The sequence below is a fragment of the Perca flavescens genome, chromosome 5 (assembly GCF_004354835.1).
Source record: "Perca flavescens isolate YP-PL-M2 chromosome 5, PFLA_1.0, whole genome shotgun sequence".
NCBI classification, from domain to species: domain Eukaryota; kingdom Metazoa; phylum Chordata; class Actinopteri; order Perciformes; family Percidae; genus Perca; species Perca flavescens.
Window position 1 is genome coordinate 31,543,756 of NC_041335.1, and position 22,580 is coordinate 31,566,335.

General features: G+C 38.3%; 1 protein-coding gene across 1 annotated transcript in view; it reads right to left on the reverse strand.

Moving 5' to 3' along the window:
- The window catches only part of cfap299 (cilia and flagella associated protein 299), a 75,706-nt gene extending 58,632 nt beyond the window's left edge, over nucleotides 1–17,074 (reverse strand). Inside the window, exons 1-2 of the mRNA XM_028578819.1 lie at nucleotides 16,929–17,074; nucleotides 12,784–12,926 (exon numbers count right to left, since the gene is read on the reverse strand). Of these exons, the coding sequence (XP_028434620.1) occupies nucleotides 12,784–12,926; nucleotides 16,929–17,036 (251 nt within the window). The 5' untranslated portion in view covers nucleotides 17,037–17,074. The remainder of the gene's footprint in view (nucleotides 1–12,783; nucleotides 12,927–16,928) is intronic.
- Between the last annotated feature and the right edge of the window lie 5,506 nt (nucleotides 17,075–22,580).

The following is a 22,580-nucleotide window of genomic DNA, read 5'->3' on the forward strand; positions in this document are numbered from 1 at the left end:
TGAAATTAATCAAATAATCGATGCATCGAATCGTGGACATGGACGATGCTGCCTCGATAATCGGCAGGCTCATAAACGATTATTTCTGTTTACAATTTAATGTAGGCTTAAAAACATTTCTGTTTACATATTCTGTTATGTTTTTCACATTCAGGAAGTGCCATGTGCTCAGTGCTGTAGTTTTATGTATCCAATTTATTTAGTATTAGAGCACTGCAGAATGTTTTGTTTTTGAAGCTTGAAAAGCTATGAATTAAATATCCTACATGGCTTTAATAGAAAAAAGTATTTGACACATCGTGATGCATCAAGATATCAAATTGAATCGCTGACATGATAATCGTAATCACATCTATATAGTACATCTAATTTTTTCAATAAAAATGAAGTAGAGTGCATATAAATGATGTCACCATAATCCAACACCGATAAGAATGTGCTCTGCACCAACCTTTTCCTTGCTGAATAAGGAAAGCATTTCTTTAATCTAAAATAAAAACCTAACTTGGGTCTAAGTTTTTTTAAAAGGCTCTCAATATGGACTCCAAAAGACAATCTATCATCCAACCAAATACCTAGGTATTTGTAAGATGTTACTCTCTCTATTGGAGTACCACTTAGTGTTGAAATTGTGAAATCTATAGGTGAATGTGTACGTGTAAAAAACATAAATTTTGTTTTTTTAACATTTAATACCAACTTTAATCCTACCAGACATTTTTGTACCTGACTAAAAGCCAACTGCAAATGATGAATTGCTGCCTTCAATGATGCAGCAGAGGTGTACAAAATAGTATCATCTGCATAAAAATTAGCCTTTGTTTGATTCAAATCCAGACCCAAATTATTTATATTATAGAAAATAAAACAGGACACAAAACTGATCCTTGGGGGATGCCCATTTTTACTTCTAGCATGGATGAGGTACAGTTATCTAATGCTACACACTGAGTTCTACCACTCAGGTAATTGGAAAACCAATTTAGCACCGTACTACTAAAACCTATGCTTTGCAATCTTTGCAGAAGAAGATGATGGTCAACAGTGTCGAATAATAAGTCAATGAATAGAGCAACACAAAACATTTTGTTATCCAAGGCATTTACAATATCATTTACAACTGAGGTTACAGCCGAAATCAGACTGAGTGGAACTTAAAATACAGTTATCAGCTTAAAAAAAGTTTTAGTTGGTCATTTATAAAAGACTCAAACAGTTTAGCCATGACTGATAGTCTGGAAATTGGCCGGTAATTGTCTAAGGTCGACGGGACTCCACTTTTTAATAGTGGGAGGACAAATGCAGATTTCCATGATTTGGGAATAGAACCACTATGTAGACTAAGAATGGAGGAGATAATATCAGCAATCAAGTTTGCAGCAATTTTAAAAAAGTACGGATCAATCTGGTCTGGGCCAGCAGACTTTTTACAGTCAAGGCCTAAAGGTGTAGACACATATAGCCGACGGCCGAACGTTGACAGAAAACCCCGTCGATATGATCAGTCGCGTCCCCGAGGTCCAAAAAACTGCCACAGAACAGACCAAAAAGACGAGAGGAGACGAGACGTAACACATCTCTATAACAGCAGGTGGCGCTAATCTGTAATGTTGCCCAAGAAATGAAAACCGGCAGCTGATTGGACGAACGCGTCACATGGGTTTGTTTTCTCCGGAAATCCAAAGCCAGACTGTCATGGCGGCCGTTCAGAATACGATCTCATATTGTACTAAAATAGTTCACTGAAACATGTTTCTGAAAACATTTTAAGTGAGAAATAGGCTGTGCAGTTGCTGAATCTGTCTTCATTTCAGCTCAACTAAAGGTCAGTTTAAAAGATTTTCGTAAGGGGGTCATTAAGATTATTATTTATTAAATTCAAATAATGTTCACTTTTTGTACTTTCTATGAGTCTTGTGCATTTGTTTCTTAATAGTCTATAATTTAACCAACATTCATCATTATTATTTATTTTTGCTTTGATCCATGCTTCATTCTGTTCTCTAATAACTGTTGCAATAGATTCATTAAACCAAGGATTATCTCTGCCCCTCACTCTATATCTTCTAATAGGTATGTTTGTCAACTATAGCTAAAAAGGTATTTTTAAAATAATTCCAGGCCAGCTCAAATCATCCATACCACAAACCATGTTTAAATCACTCCAATAGATTTCTTGGAGGAAAGCTTGTTCATTAAAACGTTTGTAATTTTGTTTAAAAATAAACCATGACTTGTTTTTTTTCAATTTACAATCTCTAACACAGGCAACCGTACAGTGATCACTGACATCATTACAGAAAACTCCAGTAGCCGAGTACTTATGTGGAGCATGAGTCAGAATTACGTCAATTAATGTAGACTTGTCCATTCGTTTTGGATTTAGACGTGTAGGTGATTGTACTAGTTGCGTCAGATGTAACGCATCACATAGGTCTCTTAGCGCTGATGAAGTCAATAACCAGTCCCAGTTCAAATCTCCTAGGACAATAAACTCGTTGGGCAATTTATGCAAAAAATCAGACAGCAGGGCAGTTGCTCCAGCTGCAGCCGAAGGTGGGCGGTAACATCCTACCACAGTCAGAGAAGCACCATTTGGAAGATTTAATTTAATGCCACATAGTTCAAGGTTCCTTGGCTTTGTTATTGTTTCGACGGAGCAACATTCCAACTATGCCTTGACGTATATGGCTACTCCCCCTCCTTTACACGATCCGTCCTAAAGAGATTATACCCTTCGATGTGAATCATATTGTTCGTAATTGATGGTTTGAGCCACGTCTCTGACAAAACGATTAAGTCACTTTCTGTCAGTTTAGCCCACAGACGAATAGTATCGATTTTATTTATCAGGCTGCGCACGTTGACATGAATAAAACGCAAGCCACTGCTGTCTTTCAAATCGTCAGGGTTCAAAAGCTCAGTCAGTTCTGGGCCTGGGTTGGGATGGATGTTACCTGATAGGAATAGGAGTAGAATAATCCAAAAACCTGCTGATTTTATCGGTCTAGTTGGACGGGCAGTGCCAAATCCATGGTCGCGCCTGTACGAAATGGACTGGAAATGCCGTATTTCTGCCCAGCTGAGAAGTTCATATTTATGCAGGATCCCAGTAGAACAGTCAGAAAAGACAGATGAAGCCATTTGGATTGATGTAAAGCCGCAGGTATCAGGAAGCAGCATAGTTACAGAATTTGGGAGAATAATCCAAGGAGATGCAAATGATCCATCATCAGAGTGTCCACAGCTGGTGAGTTTAGCACATAAGCGAGCAGCAGCAGGTAAATCAATAGTCTCATGTTGTTGATGCAGCCAAACCAGCTTTTATCGTTATTTCGTACCAACATCAAGTTGTTAGCACAGTTCTGAGACCCAAAATGAAAATTATTCCGAATCAGGGTAACCCAATAAACACATACAGACAAAGGTAAACTACGCAGACAAATCTGCCATCTTGGATGTTACATTACAGAACATGTCTGGAGATGTCTTAAAATAAATGTCAGAACCTAGGTGTGGAGAAAGATGCTCAGAGCCGATACCTTGTATAGTAACTCAAAATAAATGCACCCTCCAGATGTTGCATTGTAGTCAGTCAAGGTGAGGAACCCTTGCCATCAACCTAGTGGAGTTTCCAGTTAGTCTCACAAGTATTTTACAAACGATATAACTATGGCATTAAAATGTCACACAACCGGTAACTGAATTAATAATCAATGTGCCAAGAGGCCAAGAGGCACACTGATTGATTTTTAATTCAGATTGAACTCCTGATCACTGTGTTATAAACTGGAGTTTATGCAACAGTTTGTCCACCTCTATAAGGGGGTGAACAGCTGTTACTACACAGCAACTATCCTCCAAGCATGTTTACACATGTATAAACAGCATGACAGTGAAATGTACTCAGTCCAGGGGCCTTCTTCCTGGACCATAAGCCCACTAAACTGATGTTTTAAACTATTTATTCTCAGTAGCATCTACACTATCTAACCCTATCAGACGATGTTCTGGATTTCGGGTTTTCATATTTCTAATATCTTTTAGCTTCGTCTAACAGACAAGGTCACGTGACAAAGTGTAAATTATCCTTTGAGCAACTGCTTCCCTTGAAATTGTGAAATGACTCCTTACAGAATCATGACCTGTCAATTTAACAAGCCACTTGCTCAGAAAAAAAAAAGCTTATTTTGTTTTCTTCATTTGGACATTTATAGACTTATATCGGCTATAAATGCAAGTTTCTAAACGATTCTTAGAAATATAGAACCGGTTTTTGATACCTAATCTTACCAGGGTTGTTACCAAACCTTTTCATGTAATAGGCCTATTTAGAAGAGCTATATACACATCATGGTTTTGACTCATGTACTCCAATTTAGGGCAATGTCACATGATGCTTTTGTGGTGAAGGAATGTAATAACATACAAAAGTTTGCTTCCCCAAACGTAAAATCTGAATTTGAGTACGTGCTTTTTTGACAAAGTTGACACTATTGTGTAATACTTGGTCTGTATGTTCCCTCTTGCTTGCACTTTGATGCTTTTATAAGTGCCTGCTGCATGTTCATGTGTTTCCTACTGCATATATTTACATCTGTCACCTTCGGATTTGTGTTAACCTCAGTGTCATTAACCTACAACAAAGACTATTCCACTATCTGCTTGCACAGCTGAAAGGAGGGGCTAAAAGGAGGAACTATAGGCTGCTTATTACAGGGAATAGTAAAGAAATTCAATATACTGTAGCACATTGCCTGAGCCTCAACATGTTGTGCAATTCCATCACCCTTGGCAAACAAATTTGATCTGTATCAGGTTCTGTCGTCTTTCACACGTGCAAAAAATTGTTACAGCAAATAATTCCCAGCATAATTAATGGAATGTCGTTAAAAAGTTCTTTGAGGAATATGGGGCTAGCATTCCTTCTTAATTCGTAGCCTTCGTTTTGCAAATAAATATTCAGCAAATGGACAAATTGTGTTTTCTGAGAGATTTTCATTTCCTGACGTGTAACAGATGTGCTTTGAAATAATTTCTTCTTTTATTCTCGAGAAGCTTTCATTAGCCTGCAGCTTTTGACGCTATGGCAGATGAGAACTTTCAATATTACAGTGATTTCCTAACAACACGTACTGTACCAGAATATTTTTCCTCAGAGTGCTTGGGAAAATGAATCTTATGGAAAATATTATTTTGGGCTGGTGGACGTCAAGGAAAATTCCACACAGCATGACAATTTACTTTATTTTGGGCTTTTTATAAAATCCTCTGTCACCTCTGATTACAATGAGCTGAATGTATCAGTTACACATGTGCTACGCATGATATTCTACCTGAGCTTTCTTTGTATATGGTGGCCACCTTGGCTTTTGGGGCTTGGGGAGGTTGCAAATTGTGCAGTGCCTGCCTGAGAAGTGCATGGTTTTGAAGGTGGATCAAAGGAATCATTGTCATCTTTTTCATACGAGTTCTTATTGAGGCAAAATTAGATGTATTTCATTTGGGGAACATGCAGTGATGGATACTGTAGTCCAAATAGAGAGAGAGAGAGTAAGATTGTTTTGAAGTGAAATCTGATGTGTAGATTTAAATAGAGCTAAAGGAAACTTCAAAGTTTTGGAAGAGAATATCTACTCCAATTTAGTTCCTAAAATGAGAGAACAAGCTCTCATCTCTGAATGACAGTCTGCTTTGCACATGTTAAAATTGTGGTTTCTTCCTCATCAGTTTATTAGCTTACATTGTAATGCAAAGCACCACATATGAAATCATTTAAAAGTAGTTTTCAACTCATTTCAACTGCTGATTAGTGAAGTATTTCCGTAGCAACAAAATTGTAATTAATTTAATTATACTGTTTATTGATCCCAAGTGGGAAATTTACAATTTAGATGTATGTAATAGATGTATTTCTTATTTCTAGTTATACTGCTGGGGCTATTCAGGAGTTGGAACTCAACTTTCATGTCCAAAATCAATTCAAACAAGGTGGCAACAATGAAACTACATATTAGAGACCTTGTCTTCAAGACCTTGCCTCAGGGAGAGCCCTTCAGACCACCTAATCCATTACACATCCTCCATCTACAGCACTCAGAAGTACAAAGGAGAAGATGACAGTTTGGCCTGTTAGCCTGATGGGAAGAGCTACTGTATATGATGTAGAAATCACTTCCTCCCCTTCATTAGGGGCACTAAGCTATGGTGTACTGGGTGTAGATAAAATCAAGGTGGTTTCTATCATATTGTATGTGATCAAACATTGGAGACTGCCTGAATGCGAGGGTGCAAAATGTGAGAGGTAAAAGTAAAAACATCCTCAATATGTCACTGCTACGTCAATCGAACGTAAAGAAGACGAAGGGACTTCAAAAACAGTTTAAAGAGTAAAAGATGATGATGATTATGGTGGTCAGAATAAACATTTTATATAATATATTCCTGAGTGTATGTATTATTTGGGCCTCCCTTAGATGTTTTTGCACATTGTAGGAGAAGCTGGATGTAAACTGGGTTGTGACAAACAAGGTTCAGCGTTATCGCATTATAATTTTTCTTCTGGTGGACCTACGGCATCATTGGGTCATAACACAACTGGCAACTGGAAAGTTTTTACTTTTTTGCAAGGAAACATTGGGTCCAACAGTTGGACCTGGTATTACCATGCAATATGTATGTGGATAACCTTTTTTGGTGTCTTGCATCTAGCAAGTGAGGGGAGGGCAGAAGTTTCATTAATCAAGCCATTAATATTAAATATGGTAGGACTTCTAAAATGTGGAAACATCCAGGTCAAAACGACAGCTTTTTTTTCATTATCTGCTGCACCATATGGTCCTAAACTGGTGTATATGTTGATCTATGTGCTGCGTGGTGGGATGTGGTGGCGAGCTTAAGCCTGGCAGGATGTGTGTCTCTGGACAGAGCTTGCAGGGGAGAGCTCCAAAGTTACACACCCGTCCAAAATCACAAAGAGCAAGAAAGGCAATTGGCTTGACAGCACATGTAATAGAGACTGCAAAACCTCGTCGCCCGAGGGCCCTCGCCAGAGTAGCAGTCGTGGAGAGTGGCAGGGGTTTGGCTCGCTAAAAATGAGCCTGGGATCAGCTTTGTGAGGCTTCTCATGTCAGTCACATCCACAATCTTATTTTCGCTAAGCATCTGGAGGTTGGATCCGCAGTGAAATGTATTCACTGTGCGTGTTCGTGGCACTGGTTTTACTTGGCACAGCAAGTGATAGCTCACTTTTAATATAGAGTAGAGAGTTAGAGAGCAGAGAATTCTTGAGGTAGACTGTAAAAACGCAGCAGCACAATGGACAATGAGCATGGCTGTGGTTTGGACTGTGGGGAGATCGCGGGGAGCCTGATGGAAACCTCGCAGGGCTGCCATGAGCACGCGAGGTCAGGACATATGCTGACATGGACTTCTGGGCCTGAGCCAGAGCCGGAGCAGAGGAAACGGAGGCCTCACGTCTGCTCAGCAGTGCTCCCCTGCTCCTCTTGTTTGTCTCTGACTTCATATCAAATGTTATTTTTGTCCGAGATTTACCTGATGAAGGTCTGAGACCGAAACGTTGTATTTTTCTTCTAAATAAATAATTGCTTGCATAATGGTCAGTGTGCGGGATTTTCTCTAAACTTTTTGATCTGCTACTTGTAATCTTGTAATATCCTACACACCTGCCCGACAAAAGAGGTGTGCAAAAAAAAGCTTTCCTACTATTTTTGTCCGAGTTAAAATGCAATGCTATCAAGACTTTTTAATATGGATGTAGTTTGCATTGAACAAAACACAATTTTCAACATCTGGCAGGTTTAGAGGTTTGGAATATCTAATAAAAGAACAAGACATTTATGTTCTGCTAAAAACAAAGTCCTGATGTCATGAAGTACTTGTGATGCAACCTTTTTAGCCTACACAACCCCAAATTGTTCTCTCACTTCTGAAACCCTAAACAAAATTTCTTTTGCAGGGATGTTGTTTAATAGCATTTTACAAATCTGAATATCAATATATCAAATATAATCAAATCTAGCTATACAAAAAAAATATACATATTTGCTTGTTAGATAACAATTTACCAAATATTTTATACATCACATTTTGCTAAAAACAGAAAACATATACGGTTATACGGTTAAAATACTTAACAAATCCAGGTATTTTACCAACTTGAAATTGGATCCAAGATTGAAGCCGGCTATCAGAACCCAACCCTGTTCTTTTACTATTTGTTGATTCTGACTACCCGTTCAGCTTCCCCCTAACCAAACAACCGCACAACTGACTAAGCATCCCATTCATTCAAGTATTGTATTTCACTTATGTCTGATGAGCGCACCAGGTCTTTTGTTTGGTCTTTATGTGATGTACTGGCAAAGCCCCCCCTTTCACGGCCAAGCTGTCAGGAGGAGCGTGTTGTCCTTAAGAATGAGACAGGGCAACAACAGGGCAACATCTGATTAGCATTCACAGCACTATCTCCACTCCCTTGGTATTTTATTACCACAGGTGCAGGGGCATTCATTGATCAGATGCACGCTACAGGCGAGGTTAGCCCTTAATTGAAAACAGCTCTATTTATACACCTGCAGGCACTAAAGGTCTCCAAGAGAGCACAGGGAGGTTGAAAAGAAGAGAAAGGAAGGGGGAAAAAAACAGAGCAGTGACAGAACAGTGAAAAAAGACATGCCTTGGAAGAGGTTAAGGCCTACAGGGAAGGCAAAATGCATTCCCAAAACAGCATGGCTACCAGTGCCATGAGTGGATAAGTATGCAGGTGCAAAGGTCTTAAGGGAAGTAAACATTTTTTTAAACAAAGATTTCCATTTGTTGAAAAGAGGCACAAATAAATGCAAATCCAAAAGCGCACTTATTCCTAACATGACTTTTTCTGTTGCTTTGGATGGATGGGTGGAGGTTTTTTTTCTTTGCTAGCAGAAGAACAACTATATTGAGTTTGTTTACCGTGCAGCTGCCAGTTTCTGTGGCCGCACTCGTTTTTTTAGAACACTGTACTGATTGTGCTCAGCCACTTTGCAGGTGGTACATTGCATCCTGGGGCTCGTGTTTTCACAATGTGACCATAACAGGAGGTTAGGGGGTCAGTTTGATGGGAGTCTAATCAGAAAAAAAACCACAGAGGAAAGAGCAATCTGCATTGAGACAAGGGGGCTGGACACAGCTCAAACTTGCCACTTTTGATGGAATACGTCTGTAAATGCTGTGCCGTTTTTGGTTCTGTCTTGTCATGGTTTTTTGCAGGATGTCATATTTCCAAGTGTGGGAAAGCAATGAAAGCTGTTAATTAGTTCAAAAGTCATATATAAAACATCATCTCAGCTCATAGTCGCCTACAGGTTGTTGGCATTGAAACAATAATCCAAACAGCAGGTGAAATGTATTAAAATTCTTCACCCACACTTCACTGTCAGGTCACATAATGTGTGAGAAAACCCTAAAAGACAGCAGAAATATCTGATTGTTATTATAGGGTTGAATTTAATTTTTACCTAAAACAGGATCACATTCAATGTAAAGTGTTTTCCTTTCGAAATAACAGAAACCCTGCTGCTTAATTACCTTGGAAAGGATTCAAAAACCACTTACTGCGGTCCAGGCAGCTCAGAACAACAGATCGTAAAACGGTTATGAGCGATATCTTTTCCAGCAATGTCCGATTATTAACGGAGCATTTTCATCTGTCTACTGCAGAGCGCTGATGAAAAAAACAAGCTACTCTATAATTGATAATGGCAAAAATCAAGTGAGCCAGGAGGGTCTATTTTTGAGACTATTTTGTATTAGAACCAAATATTTTTATGTCATTAAAATGACCTAGGCAGATGAAAAGCAACTAGTGTTTTAAACCTGGCACACACACACACACACACACACACACATCTTCTTCTTTTTAATATATACAGTGTGTATATATATAAAGTAATGTTTTTTTGTACATGGTTCCTGTCAAATCCAATATAAAAAAGCCAAAGAGAAACAACTCTGCTCCCTTATTACACTTGTGGTGTTGACATTAAACGTGTGCCTGGTTAAGGCAAGATTTTTAAAGAAAAAACTCTGCTAAGATTGTATCTTTTTGAGTATCAAATAATATATTCATCTGTACGCTTGAAAGACGGCTCTGAGAGTAGAATTGAAACTGATTAAACGCTTATCGGCCATTTACGTTAACTTTTCAACCAAAAATGTCAAACATTCTAAAATTACAGCTTCTAAATTGTGAGGATTTGCCGTTTTTGTTATTTGGTAGTAATCTATAATATTTTAATGTTTTGGACTGCGCTTCCAGCAATATGAAGAACCAAACCTAAGTAGGACCCAGTGATACAGAAAAGAAAAAAACATATCAAAAAACATCAAAGCTTCTAAACATCTTAAACCGCTCCTGCTTTTTTTAAACTAGTGTGGATACAGTATCTGCGCAAGGGACAAACTTTGCAGAGCTACCTTCAAACCTACTGTACATGGGATGAGTATTTGATACTCAAAAAGACAGATTTTCTGTGGGGTATTCCTTTCAAAGCAATCTGACTGGATGTTGTCAATGTGGGGTTTGTGATCCTGTATTCCAAACATAGTTGGGACCCTGGCAAACAGCCTTATCTTGGAGACGGAACAGACTACTGTGTATATAACATCCCAGTGTTCCCGTACAACATTTCCCTAGATCCTGTTGGGACAAGATAAAAGGCTTTGTGGCCTAATATCACTGTAACCACAGGTGTGGAGGCTCCCATTTCACCAGTGTCACTGATGTTCACAGACGTTTGGAGTGGGGGGTGGACAGCGAGACATCTGCACGTTTGGATAAGCATCTGAGGGTTCAATCAAATTCAACACCTAGCAGGTACCAGGTTTGGATACCTCCAATAGCCGAAGTGTGTGTGTGTGTGTGTGTGTGTGTGTGTGTGTGTGTGTGGTCTTATTGGCTTGTCATCAAAGGAGATACCACAACCACATGGCTTTATCAAGAATGAGAACAATATCTGTGTGATCATTTTCCTCAGGAGGAGCAGCTCATAGAGGACTCCAGTTTGTAGTTTTGTCATCCAGCTTGTTTATGTAACCATTTTTATTTGAATTTAGACAGATGGGCAGTCCTTGTTCAATAAAAGCCTTGTTCATGTAGGACATGGACTTGATGAATTACTCCCATTTCTCCTGTCTTTTGTAAAATGCAATCATAAAGGATTATACAAGCTGCTCAAACCGCTACCGCACACCGCTATAAAAGATTCAGATTTTATGACCTGTCATGCCTTGATTAGCAGAGCAGAACTTCAGCCAAAAATGCATTTTACATTTTCCTCTAGAAATTCTAGTGCTCCCGCTCATTGAAGAAAGACAGAAACCCGGTCTCAAAAACAGAGGAAGGAAGAAAAAGATGTTGCGAACTATATTGTATATTAGGGCTGGGTATTGATACTCGATACCTTTAAGGTAAAACAAAACTTCTCTAGTCAAACGTGACCTGCATTCAATCCTTTTTGTACTCCGATCTAAAAGGAAAATATTACTTGTTTGGTTCTGCTCGCAAATAATCACTGCAAGCGTTCGTTAATTTAATGTGACGTGCAATTGGCCGACTACCACAGCAGCTACAACCCATACAGTCCATGGTATGGTGAAGCAAATTAAAAGGCATCACAGGAGGCTCTATGAAATTGTGAATGGCATCTGATTTCTATTTTATAGTATTTCATGGACTAAACTATTCATCGATTAATCAAGAAAAGAATCTACAAATTAATCAATAATGAAAATGATCAACACACGTTAGATGTAAGCTAATAACCAGAGACTTAAGTCACGTGCATTTCTTGGTAAAATACCTAAAAAATGGAATGGCATACCGTAATTCTAAAAAAAAAAAAAAAAAAGAGAAAAGAAAAGAAAAAACAAGATTGTCATTGTGATAACTTAATTGGCACCTGAAGCAACATGGCCACACCAACTCACCCACTTAAGAACAACATATTGCTATTTTCTTTCTAAAAACCGTTTTTGTCCAGTTTGAGTAGACAGTACTATTTACTGGACATAGCCTAACAACAACCCAATACTTAATCAGACTCCACAGGGCAGGTTTCTCTAGCCCCCCACCCCACCTTACACAGGGAGGTCAGAGGTCCAGATCAGCTAGAGCAGCGTTCTTGAAGCTGTGTCCCAGTGTTCTGCTCAACAACAGTCTAACGAGGGATCAAAGTCCACCAGATGAATAGCGGCTTTTCCTTCTCATGCTTCCCTGTGTCTACACGACTTTATTTGACGTCTTGCAAATCTGAAGCCACACAAAACATCTTGAAAGTAGAGAAATGTAATCATATTAAAAGTTACATAAAAATAAAAAATAAAAAAACTGTGGATAGTTTATGTCATGAGATATAAGATCTGGTTTGGAACTGAAAGTGGAGGAGGCATCACAGTACTAGTAGTGAAACTGGTGCACATGGGAGCTCCCAGCTTCCACCACAACTAACTAATCCTAGTGAGAGAACAGAGAATCACTGATCCAAACTAGCATTCTTTCACACTAAATGAGAAGTCAATACAATGCACCACAGAAGTTCAGAACACTGACACGCTGTAGAGAGGCAGAGGCCAGGAGAGTAACTTTTATTCTCGTAGCCCCATTGACTGATTGATTCCAAAATCCACAGCCATATTTAAATTTCAGAGTATAACAGAGCCTCCTGATATTCTAGCATTTGACATCTCAGCGAGCATGGTGGGTTGGGTGAGAATTTAACTCACATTGGCCGGCTCCTGTTATAGAAACTGTTGCTCTTCGCAGCCTCTGCAGCCTGTGCAGCTGCTTTCTTCTCCTCAAATTCCTTCCTGCTCAGGACTGTGCCCTTGTGGCCGTGTTCCACCATCTTACGGGCCAACTCCCTGCTCTGCAAGACAAAAAGAAAAAAAGGAGAGGAGTCAGTCAAGGAGAGGGGGTAGTGCCTGCAGTCAGGACTGGAGATTGCCAGATCTTGTCAGTCTCGAGTTTTGGCATTGGAGTGTTCTTTTTTATTACTATTAAATATCAGAGAGTAGTGAAAATGCCTATCACAATTTCCCTGAGCTCAAGGTGATGTCCTTTTGCTTGTTCTGTTTGCCAAAGAGCCCAAACTCTCCAGATATTCAATTTACAATGATATATAAAAAAACAGCAGCATTTCCTCATATTTTAGAAGCTGGAAGCAGAAAATATTCGGAACATTTTGCAATTAATTGTGTGTTAATTTAACTGATAAATCAGTGGCTATTAGAGGAAGCAAAGGCTACAGTTTTTGCAGTTTCTGCAACATCCTGGATTTGGGTCCAGCTCAACAATCAACACTGAATATCAACAAATGCATTTTGAAATGTTGTCAGCCAGTAAGATTTGGGATTTACTCCCCACTCTGGCCTTTAGTTTAAAGTTTGTATTTTACTTCCCTCCTTTAAAATATGGAAGTGATCCGCTGCTCTACACCACCACAAGCTTCAGATATAGTTTAGTTTTGTGGGTTTATTGGGATTTCATGCCTGTGCACAGGTCCATTCGTTTTCTAAGTGTGCGTGAGCGAGTGTGCATGTTTCAGTGCCTCTGTAGGGAGTGTTAGCTACATTATTCCAATCACCGTTTGCAGACCCACTGTCATAAAAGCCAAGCCATAAAGTCATCATCTAAAAACCAAATCTTTCTGTCAAATCCTGTGGCTTGTCAGATCAAAGCTTCGGCCACATGGGTCCTCCTACCCAAAATCCCAGCAGCCGGGCCTGCATCCGCACCCGAGAGGAAAAGTTATATTTTCCTTTAACTTTGATGTGGCTCACCAGAAATGAGTCTCAGACATTTGTCGATCCTAAAATTGGCCTGAAAATCATTGTCTTCATTTTTCAAGGCTCATTGAATAAGTCTATTTGAATGAGCTGATTCTTACAGTCAACACACCAGGACCTGGACTAATACTCTGCAACATCTATTCTGGCAAAAGCCTTACATACCTTGTAATAAACCCTCTTTAACACTTTTCTGAGCTCTTAGTCATAGTATGGCAAGTCCTAAATAACAATATAATTAGCTGACTTATTATTAGAACATAGGGCTTATCAGCATAACTATGGTGTGTCACAACACAGGGGTGATTGACTTTGATAGTTGACTGCAGCTGATTATCAGCTCAGATATGAGTTGTTCTCTTCTCAGTGGACACAGGTGTTCAAACAAAGTGGCACTCTGCAGCAGCTGTGTATAACATTAGCAAGTGTGCCATCTGCTGGGCAAAAGCAGGACTCAGGTTCAATTCAAGTCTATCTAGAGCTATTTGTATACCACTAAGAATACGATTAAGACAAGAAAAGAGCTAAATCAAATTATCTAATTATGATTCAGATGTATTATGTTGAAACAAAGATGTACATTCTAAACTTATGGCCACTTATAGACACTTCCCCTTGAGAACAAACAAACATTATTTACATTTCATAGATACATTCCAGGTAATACATTTGCAAAAGTGATGATTAAGACTTTTGAATTCTTGAAACTAGACAATTTAAATCATTTGAAAGCTTTTTCAGTACTTGTAGTCTCAAAATATTGTCAAAGTCAACTCTGCTAATTCGCTAAACAGTATCACTCACGTCAATATAGGACCATGGATTCACTTTGATTCTGCTCACCTACCTCATGTATATTTCAATCTTACAATTACAATATTGTTCTTAATATTACCATTGCACTGAACTGCCTTGCACTATATTGATATCTGAATCTTAAATCTGACTATACTGATATTGCACTATTCCTTCCCTATCTTCAAATTGTTATTGTATATATTTTTTGTAAATGTTATTGTGTTGTTATACTGTATACTATATATATATATATACACATATACATACAGTACATGCCAAAAGTTTGGACACACCTTCTCATTCAATGTGTTTCTTTATTTTCATGACTATTTACATTGTAGATTCTCACTGAAGGCATCAAAACTATGAATGAACACATATGGAATTATGTACTTAACAAAAAAGTGTGAAATAACTGAAAACATGTCTTATATTTTAGATTCTTCAAAGTAGCCACCCTTTGCTTTTTTTGATAGCGCTGCAAACCCTTGGTGTTCTCTCGATGAGCTTCATGAGGTAGTCACCTGAAATGGTTTTCACTTCACAGGTGTGCCTTGTCAGGGTTAATTTGTTATGGTTTTGGTGTTGTCTTAGTTTGGTAGTCTGTTTTCTGTGTTGTCTTTTGCTCAGTTTCCTGTTTTATTTTGAAGTCTCTGGTTTTCTGTCTTGTCCACTTTACTTCCTGTCTTGTGTTTCCCTCCTTTTTGATTGCTTTGCCCAGCCTAATGTGTTTCACCTGTTTCCCAGCCTTGTGTCACCTGTCTTGTGTTATCTCATTACCTTCTGTATTTAGTCTTTGTGTTCCCCTTGTCCGGTGTCTGATCATTTTGTGTGTTTTGTGTCCCCCAGTGTCAGTGCTCCCGGTTATTCCTGTTTTTGGATTCCCTTGGTTTTTTGATGCCTTTGGTCTTTGTTTTTGGAATCGTTTTTTGCCTGCTGCCGTTAACAGGTCTCCCTTGGTTTGTTTGTGTTTTATTAATAAATCTTCCTCTTCAAACGTTCTCTTGCCTGCCTGCTCTCTGCATTTTGGGTCCGCCATTCCCTACTCCTCCCTGCTACACCTAACATAATTAGTGGAACTTATTCCCTTATTAATAAAAAAGCAAAGGGTGGCTACTTTGAAGAATCTAAAATATAACACATGTTTTCAGTTATTTCACACTTTTTTGTTAAGTACATAATTCCATATGTGTTCATTCATAGTTTTGATGCCTTCAGGAAGAATCTACAATGTAAATAGTCATGAAAATAAAAAGGAAACACATTGAATGAGAGTGTCCAAACCTTTGGCCTGTACTGTACACATATACATATATACATATACACACACACACACACACACACACACACACACACACACACACACACATATATATAGGAAGGAATAAAAACAGAAAGGACAGATATATATATCTGTCCTTTCTGTTTTTATTCCTTCCTTATATATATGTAATTGACTCTGGTTAATATTCACTCTCAAGTACAACACTCACTTAACATGTAAGGAATAAAAACAGGAGAGTAATATACATACATATATATATATATATATATATATATATATATATATATGTATGTATATTACTCTCCTGTTTTTATTCCTTACAGGTTAAGTGAGTGTTGTACTTTGAGAGTGAATATTAACCAGAGTCAAATTCCTTGTTTGTTTATGCAAACCTGGCCAATAAAGGTGATTCTGATTCTTAATTAAGGCCTTTATTATGTATATCTATGGGCAAGCCCCCTAGTGTTACATCCATGGTGCAAACCCCTTCCATACCTGTGTGTGACTGCCACCTAGCGTGCGACCACAGGCACTACACCAACAAAACTTATCTCCATGGCAAAGGCAGCATTTGTGCGACTCCAGACTCAATAATGGGAAATGTTTTACTGAGTAAAAGGCGAATACATTCATAACCAGTCAACGTGTAAAATCGGGTTTCTTGGTCCATAATCTTCTCACACCAGAACAAAGTCAGCTAGCTAGCGTTAACCTTAACGTTAGCTAGCTGCTGTTATTGCGGTCTTTAAAAGCAACACATCTGAACCAGGTGGTGTTATATTATTAATAAGAACGGGTTGGGAGATACATGACGATTTGAAGAAGGGGGCTAGGTGATTTTGAAAAGTCGAAAGTTAAGTTTTCCTAACGTGCACTGATGCATTCTCGCAGTGATTGCCTTAAACTGACAGTTTAGCGAAAGCGGTTCTGGCGTGGTGTACAACACAGAACAATACAGGCAGGACTAAAGTCAATTATAGTTTGTACAAGAGTGACTCACTTTTAAGTAAAATAAATCCATTGGCGTGACTTTGGAGTCAAGGTAATCTTCGTAGACTTTAAACTGTGTTACAGAATCGTGGAAACGGGATGCTGTGCTGTACTCCATCTTTACGCGCTCTGTGTTGTAAAAGGCTGCTAAGCAACCGCCATACCTGTATTTCAATGTGGCCGCATCACAGGAAGCGGAAGTTAATACCATCACGCCCCCACAAATGAAACAGTAATACAGGTCCATGACGTTCACATGGGGAAAAACCATAGATATATACATCTAGTCAAGCCAAGTAAATTCTATTTATAGCCCAATATAACAATTCACAAATGTCCTTGGAGGGGCTCTACTTGCTTGGTCCACCACATTTTGCAGTAAGTTTATTTTAGACCAAATCTAACTGTCCTTTAAGATAAGAATTTTTTTTCATAAAATTTATTTGTGCATGTGTTTAGGTCAGTTTTCCACATGTTCAGTTTAGACATAGACAGCATATAAACTGGACAAACAAATCCCGTTGCTCTGGACGGAGACCAGTGAAGGATATTAGAAGCACTTTTCCAACTGAGAGAGACGACGTAGATGTGACATGAGCAACCTGTCTGAAAGTTGTACGTTTTTGGGTAACTGTGCCACGAGAAATCTCAATCATTCCCAATCTTGCAGAGACGGAGAGCGTAGGTATATGTAAGGAGATAACATGGGCACAGGCTAATTATTGCTAACTAAAATGCTAGTTAACATTAGTAATTAAACGTACACAGCTAATGTATGTTGAAAATGCCTGCGAGCTTCTCCTGTAGCTACTATACGGTAATTCCTCTACTGTGCACGACAGTAAGTCGCGTGGTTATGACACAATCGTTAGCCTATTTTTATAAAAACGTCTGCTACGGAGCCATAACGTGAGGTACAAGGTAATAGAGCCTTTTATACATTGTCGTTTCTTTAGAAATAAACAATGGACAAATAAAGTCTTTAAACGCTTCAGATGTAAAGTTATTCGCTGTCAAAGTGACGTCAAAATGAATGGCTGTCAATGGAATGCTAACGGTGGGTGAGCGTTTGGTAGCATCAAAATGGCGCCATAGGAGGTTCGAGTTCTGAAGAGAGGCTTACCCCTTTGATTTTACAGCCACGGTGAGGTCTGCTTTGGAACTGTGAAGACTTCAAGTTTCAGGCACATAGAAGGGCCAAACTTCCAGTGTGACCTTTTTTTTGCATCTCATGACCCCTCATGTTCATCTTGTGACCTCCTAGATAGGTAACCACTGCTGTGGCAGGTTTTTCCAAAAGTGTTTGTGCAGTGTACTTTTAATTTTTAATGGAATCACAGTAGCTCTTCCTTGAGAAGCTAAATCATTGAATTCAACTAATTTAAATTCAAAGTAACTACAGTAGGATCACAGGTGGAAAAAGTCCTCTCTAATACTGTGTGTCTGTATACCTGATAAACTTCACTGAACTCAATCTACACTTCATATTGAGCCTAAACCTGGAATAATGTACGATATGAACAAATTATCCAGTCCCATGATGTCAATCCCTAAATTCTGGCAAATCTACACTATTTGGCGTCTTTCCTGACCGTAAAATACAGAATCAAATGTTGAGTGGGAATGTTCTCGGTTATACTGTGAGTCTTGGCTGTCATATCATCTTTTACCATCATTTTGTTTAATTTTCTCATTCAGCATGACTTTTAATAGCTCTGCAATGACGTCCACGGAAAGTGAGGTAATGATTTAAAAGTTTGCTATGAGGGTGCTTTCATGCAACAGCCATGTAATTTATGGCCAATATGAGCATACGCAGACAGACAAATAAGACAAAAGGAAGTGGAGGCAGATGGCAGGCAGGGTTGTCGGGCAGAGCAGTGGAGATGTACTGTAAGTTGGTTAACGAGGGAACCGGCTCCTTTAAGATCAACTTAAAATAAAGACTGTCACGCAAGCTTCATCTCATTTCTAAGGTCAGCGAGTGTTTTCTTAATAAAGACCCACTTCATTATTTAACACCGGTATGAATAATAAACACTTCTGTTGTTCTTATTCTGTGTTGAACAATCTTCTTCATGGTGATTACTCTGTCTCTCTTTCCTCTTCTGACTCATGTTCCCTGCTTTTCTGATGGACGTGTAACAAAGGATCTAGGTAATTTTTATGCTTTTGTTTATACAGTAGGCTACTGCTTATTCTCCTTTTCATACTTACACAGTTTTTTGTCTCAATCCTAGAAAGAGTGACAAATGAATTGCGGAAGAAGTGACTTGAGTGAACGCAGGTTCCCCAGGAAAGAAGTCGTTTGTAACTGAGGATGTGATACTGAATGTTTAACCTCTCAGGAAGTGATTACTCCTCCCTGAATTCAAAGGTGAAGAGTAGCTGTGTTGCTGGCCCTCTGCTGATTGGACTTCCCTTAAGCCAATCAATAATTCTTTTGGTGTTAGTTACTCTGACATCTAATCCTGAATACCCGAATCCTAAGACATTGAAAATGAATTAAAAACATCCCTCTTCTTTTATCGCCCTTGGGTTCTTGTAAATCACACCACAAATAAAATGTTGATATAATAACCATCTTTAAACTTGTTCCACAGCTGTACATGCACCATTTTTAAGAATGTTGTTGAAGCAATGGTTTTGGCCATATATTTTTTGGCCAAATGAACTATTTTGACTGCATTTTGTGCTTTTGTAATGCACCAAATATGCTTCTAATGCTCATACAATCTAAATGTAGATAGTTTTTGGTATTGCACTGATAGTATGTGTTTGTGGTGAGCACCAGGAGTATTTTCAGAAAGTCTGATGTCACTTTTCAGTGGTTTGTGTGTGCATTGTGACTCAAATCTACAGTAGGCCAATATAATTAAAGTACATCATGCATTTATTAAATAACCTATGTCTCCAGTACTATTTGATAAATAAATTATTTTCCAAAAATGTTTTCTGAACTTCAAAGGTTTTCAGTTCTTTGATGGATAATGTAATACAATTCAAGAAGTGATTTTGGATTTGGTTCCATAGAGTCGGGACATAATCAAAATGTCTGCAGCAGATGCCGCGATATTCTGACTGTTAGTCCCTAGTGTGGGTGACTGACCTCTGACCTCCTCATGGAAGAGACATTGTGACACAAAATGTTAATTAGGCTAAATGTTGAATCATTAGTGTCAGGGTAAGAGCAATCCCACATGTTCATATCTAAAACAAGGTGAAGAATGCTGGACAGTAATCAGCGCTCAGACCTGTTTTAGACTAAAGTAAAAACTGTCATGACCTCAGAGGATTTGGAGAACATCAGCCAACACACAGGCACACGCATACACAAACACACACAAACACACACTCATGTCTTTCATTAGTCGACCACTGTGATGCTAGACTCTTCTCCTGTTCTTTGGGGTTTTAATTAAATATAATAATAAAAAATTCATATTCAGCAGCTAGCAAAAAGATTAAAAGTCACTGTTCCATTATTAATTTAACTATTATCGCCACTGTTCATCATATCCCCAACCGGCCTGTCAGACACCGCCTACCAAAAGCCTGGGTCTGTCCGAGATTTCTTCCCAAGAGGGAGTTTTTCCTCGCCACTTTCGCACTGTTTGCTCTTGAGGGAATTACTGTAATTTATTGGAATTGTTGGGGCTTTGTATATTATAGAGTGTGGTGTAGACCTACTCTATCTGTAAAGTGTCTCGAAATAACACTTGTTATGATTTGATACTATAAATAAAATTGAATTGAATTGACTTGAATTGAAAACTTAAACTAGGGTTTTATTTCAGAATCAACTCCTGCCTTTCGGTCGAATCTAGAAAGAGGCTGGTTGCTGCCACTTTTATGTCTATACTTGACTATGGTGATGTTTTATACATGCATGCTTCGTCTTAAAGTTTACATGCACTGGACACTGTATACCATGGATCTCTGAGGTCCATCACTGGTTTTAAAGCCCTCACTCAGCATTGCAAACTGTATGAACGTGTTGGATGGCCTTTTCTATCAACACGGAGACTTCAACAATGGCATATCTTCATATACAAGGCTATTTTAGGTCTCCGGTACTTCCATCCTACATGCAGTATATCAGCGTAAATAGTATCGGGACTTACAATCTTCGTTTCCAGGATCTTTTCCTTCTCATTGGTCTCATTGGTCGCTTTTAAGAGGATGCTGATTGACTTGGATGCAGCCACATCTGGCTGCAGATGTTTAGGATTGTGGTTGACTTTGAGGGATTTGCTGTTTCAGTTGTATGTTTTTAGTGTTTTTGTGTATTTTGTGTGTGGTTGTACTGCTGCCTGTCTTGGCCAGGACACTCTTGAAAAAAGAGATTTTTAATCTCAATGAGTCTCTTACTGGTTAAATAAAGGTAAATAAATAAAAATACAAAACAATGCTCACATATTTCAGCACAAATGTAACACTTCTAACCTGCATTGCAGTTAAGCATTGATTGAAATAGGGTTGTCTCTTAAAACTTATAAATACACCAGAAGCTCAGCAGATTTGGCATCATAAAAGTGCAGCTTGCTGAATTTTTGGGGTAATATTTCATAGAATAATATTTCACTGGAATTGTACATCGTACGATTTTCCCATATACATAATACATAGGATGATCCACTGGTATATTTATTTTTTAATAGTCATATTACATAAAAACTCTTCTTGATACATAAGTTTTTATATAAAAAAAAAAAATTCTGGTAGAAAATATATTTCTTTGGGATGTGATTGAAGACCACACAACATGATGACATCACAGAAGATCATTAAAAAACAGTGGGGCCCTAGAGCATGGGTTAACACTTGGCCTCAGTATATCTTTCCCCTGTATTAACCTGTGTATTAACCTTATAATAGAAGCATTTGACACTATTTAGATATTAAGTCACCAACACAGTTTTGTTTTTCATTTCTGAAACTTTTTGTCTGGTAGGGTACTATAGGTACATTCTTTTTTTTTAATTCCCCTCTTTTTTAATTCCCCTCTTCTCTTATGAACTGGTACTTGTGTCCCATGCGTCTCATTTTGCATATGTTTTGGCAGATATGGTTCAAGATGCAGATTAACAACATTATTTTTAGTTTTAATAACACATTTAGATTATAATGCAGCCTTGATGGATGTCTGTGCACAAAGTATAGAGTTATGCACAGGCTCAAAACTAAGACCCGCACCTGGGCCATACACGCATCTTGAAGAACTGCCTTAAAAAAAAAAAAAAAATGTACTTGAACCCAAATTTTAGACTTGAACCCAACCTAAGACCCAGAGCTATATTTTTGCTTTATATCATCCATTTCTGAGGGTTAGCTCGCCAGGCTAATGAAGCAGATTGGATACACAATGGGCATTGCATATACTTGCAACACATTATAATAAATTACATTTGAAAATGTACAGCCTGAAAAATGAGCCCATTGCTTGGTTGCTTGCAATCTTAACCACATCTGTAAATCACTTTGGGTTACACTGTTGAATAAGTTTGAGTGTAAAAAATAAAACTGCATAAATATATAAGAAAATCCACCATATCCATAACCCTAAACAACCTTTGTTACTCACAATTCTCATGATTGCAATCTAAATACATTTTGAACTCTTTGTTGTTACAGGCTTATTAGAAAACTTGAAACATTTTCC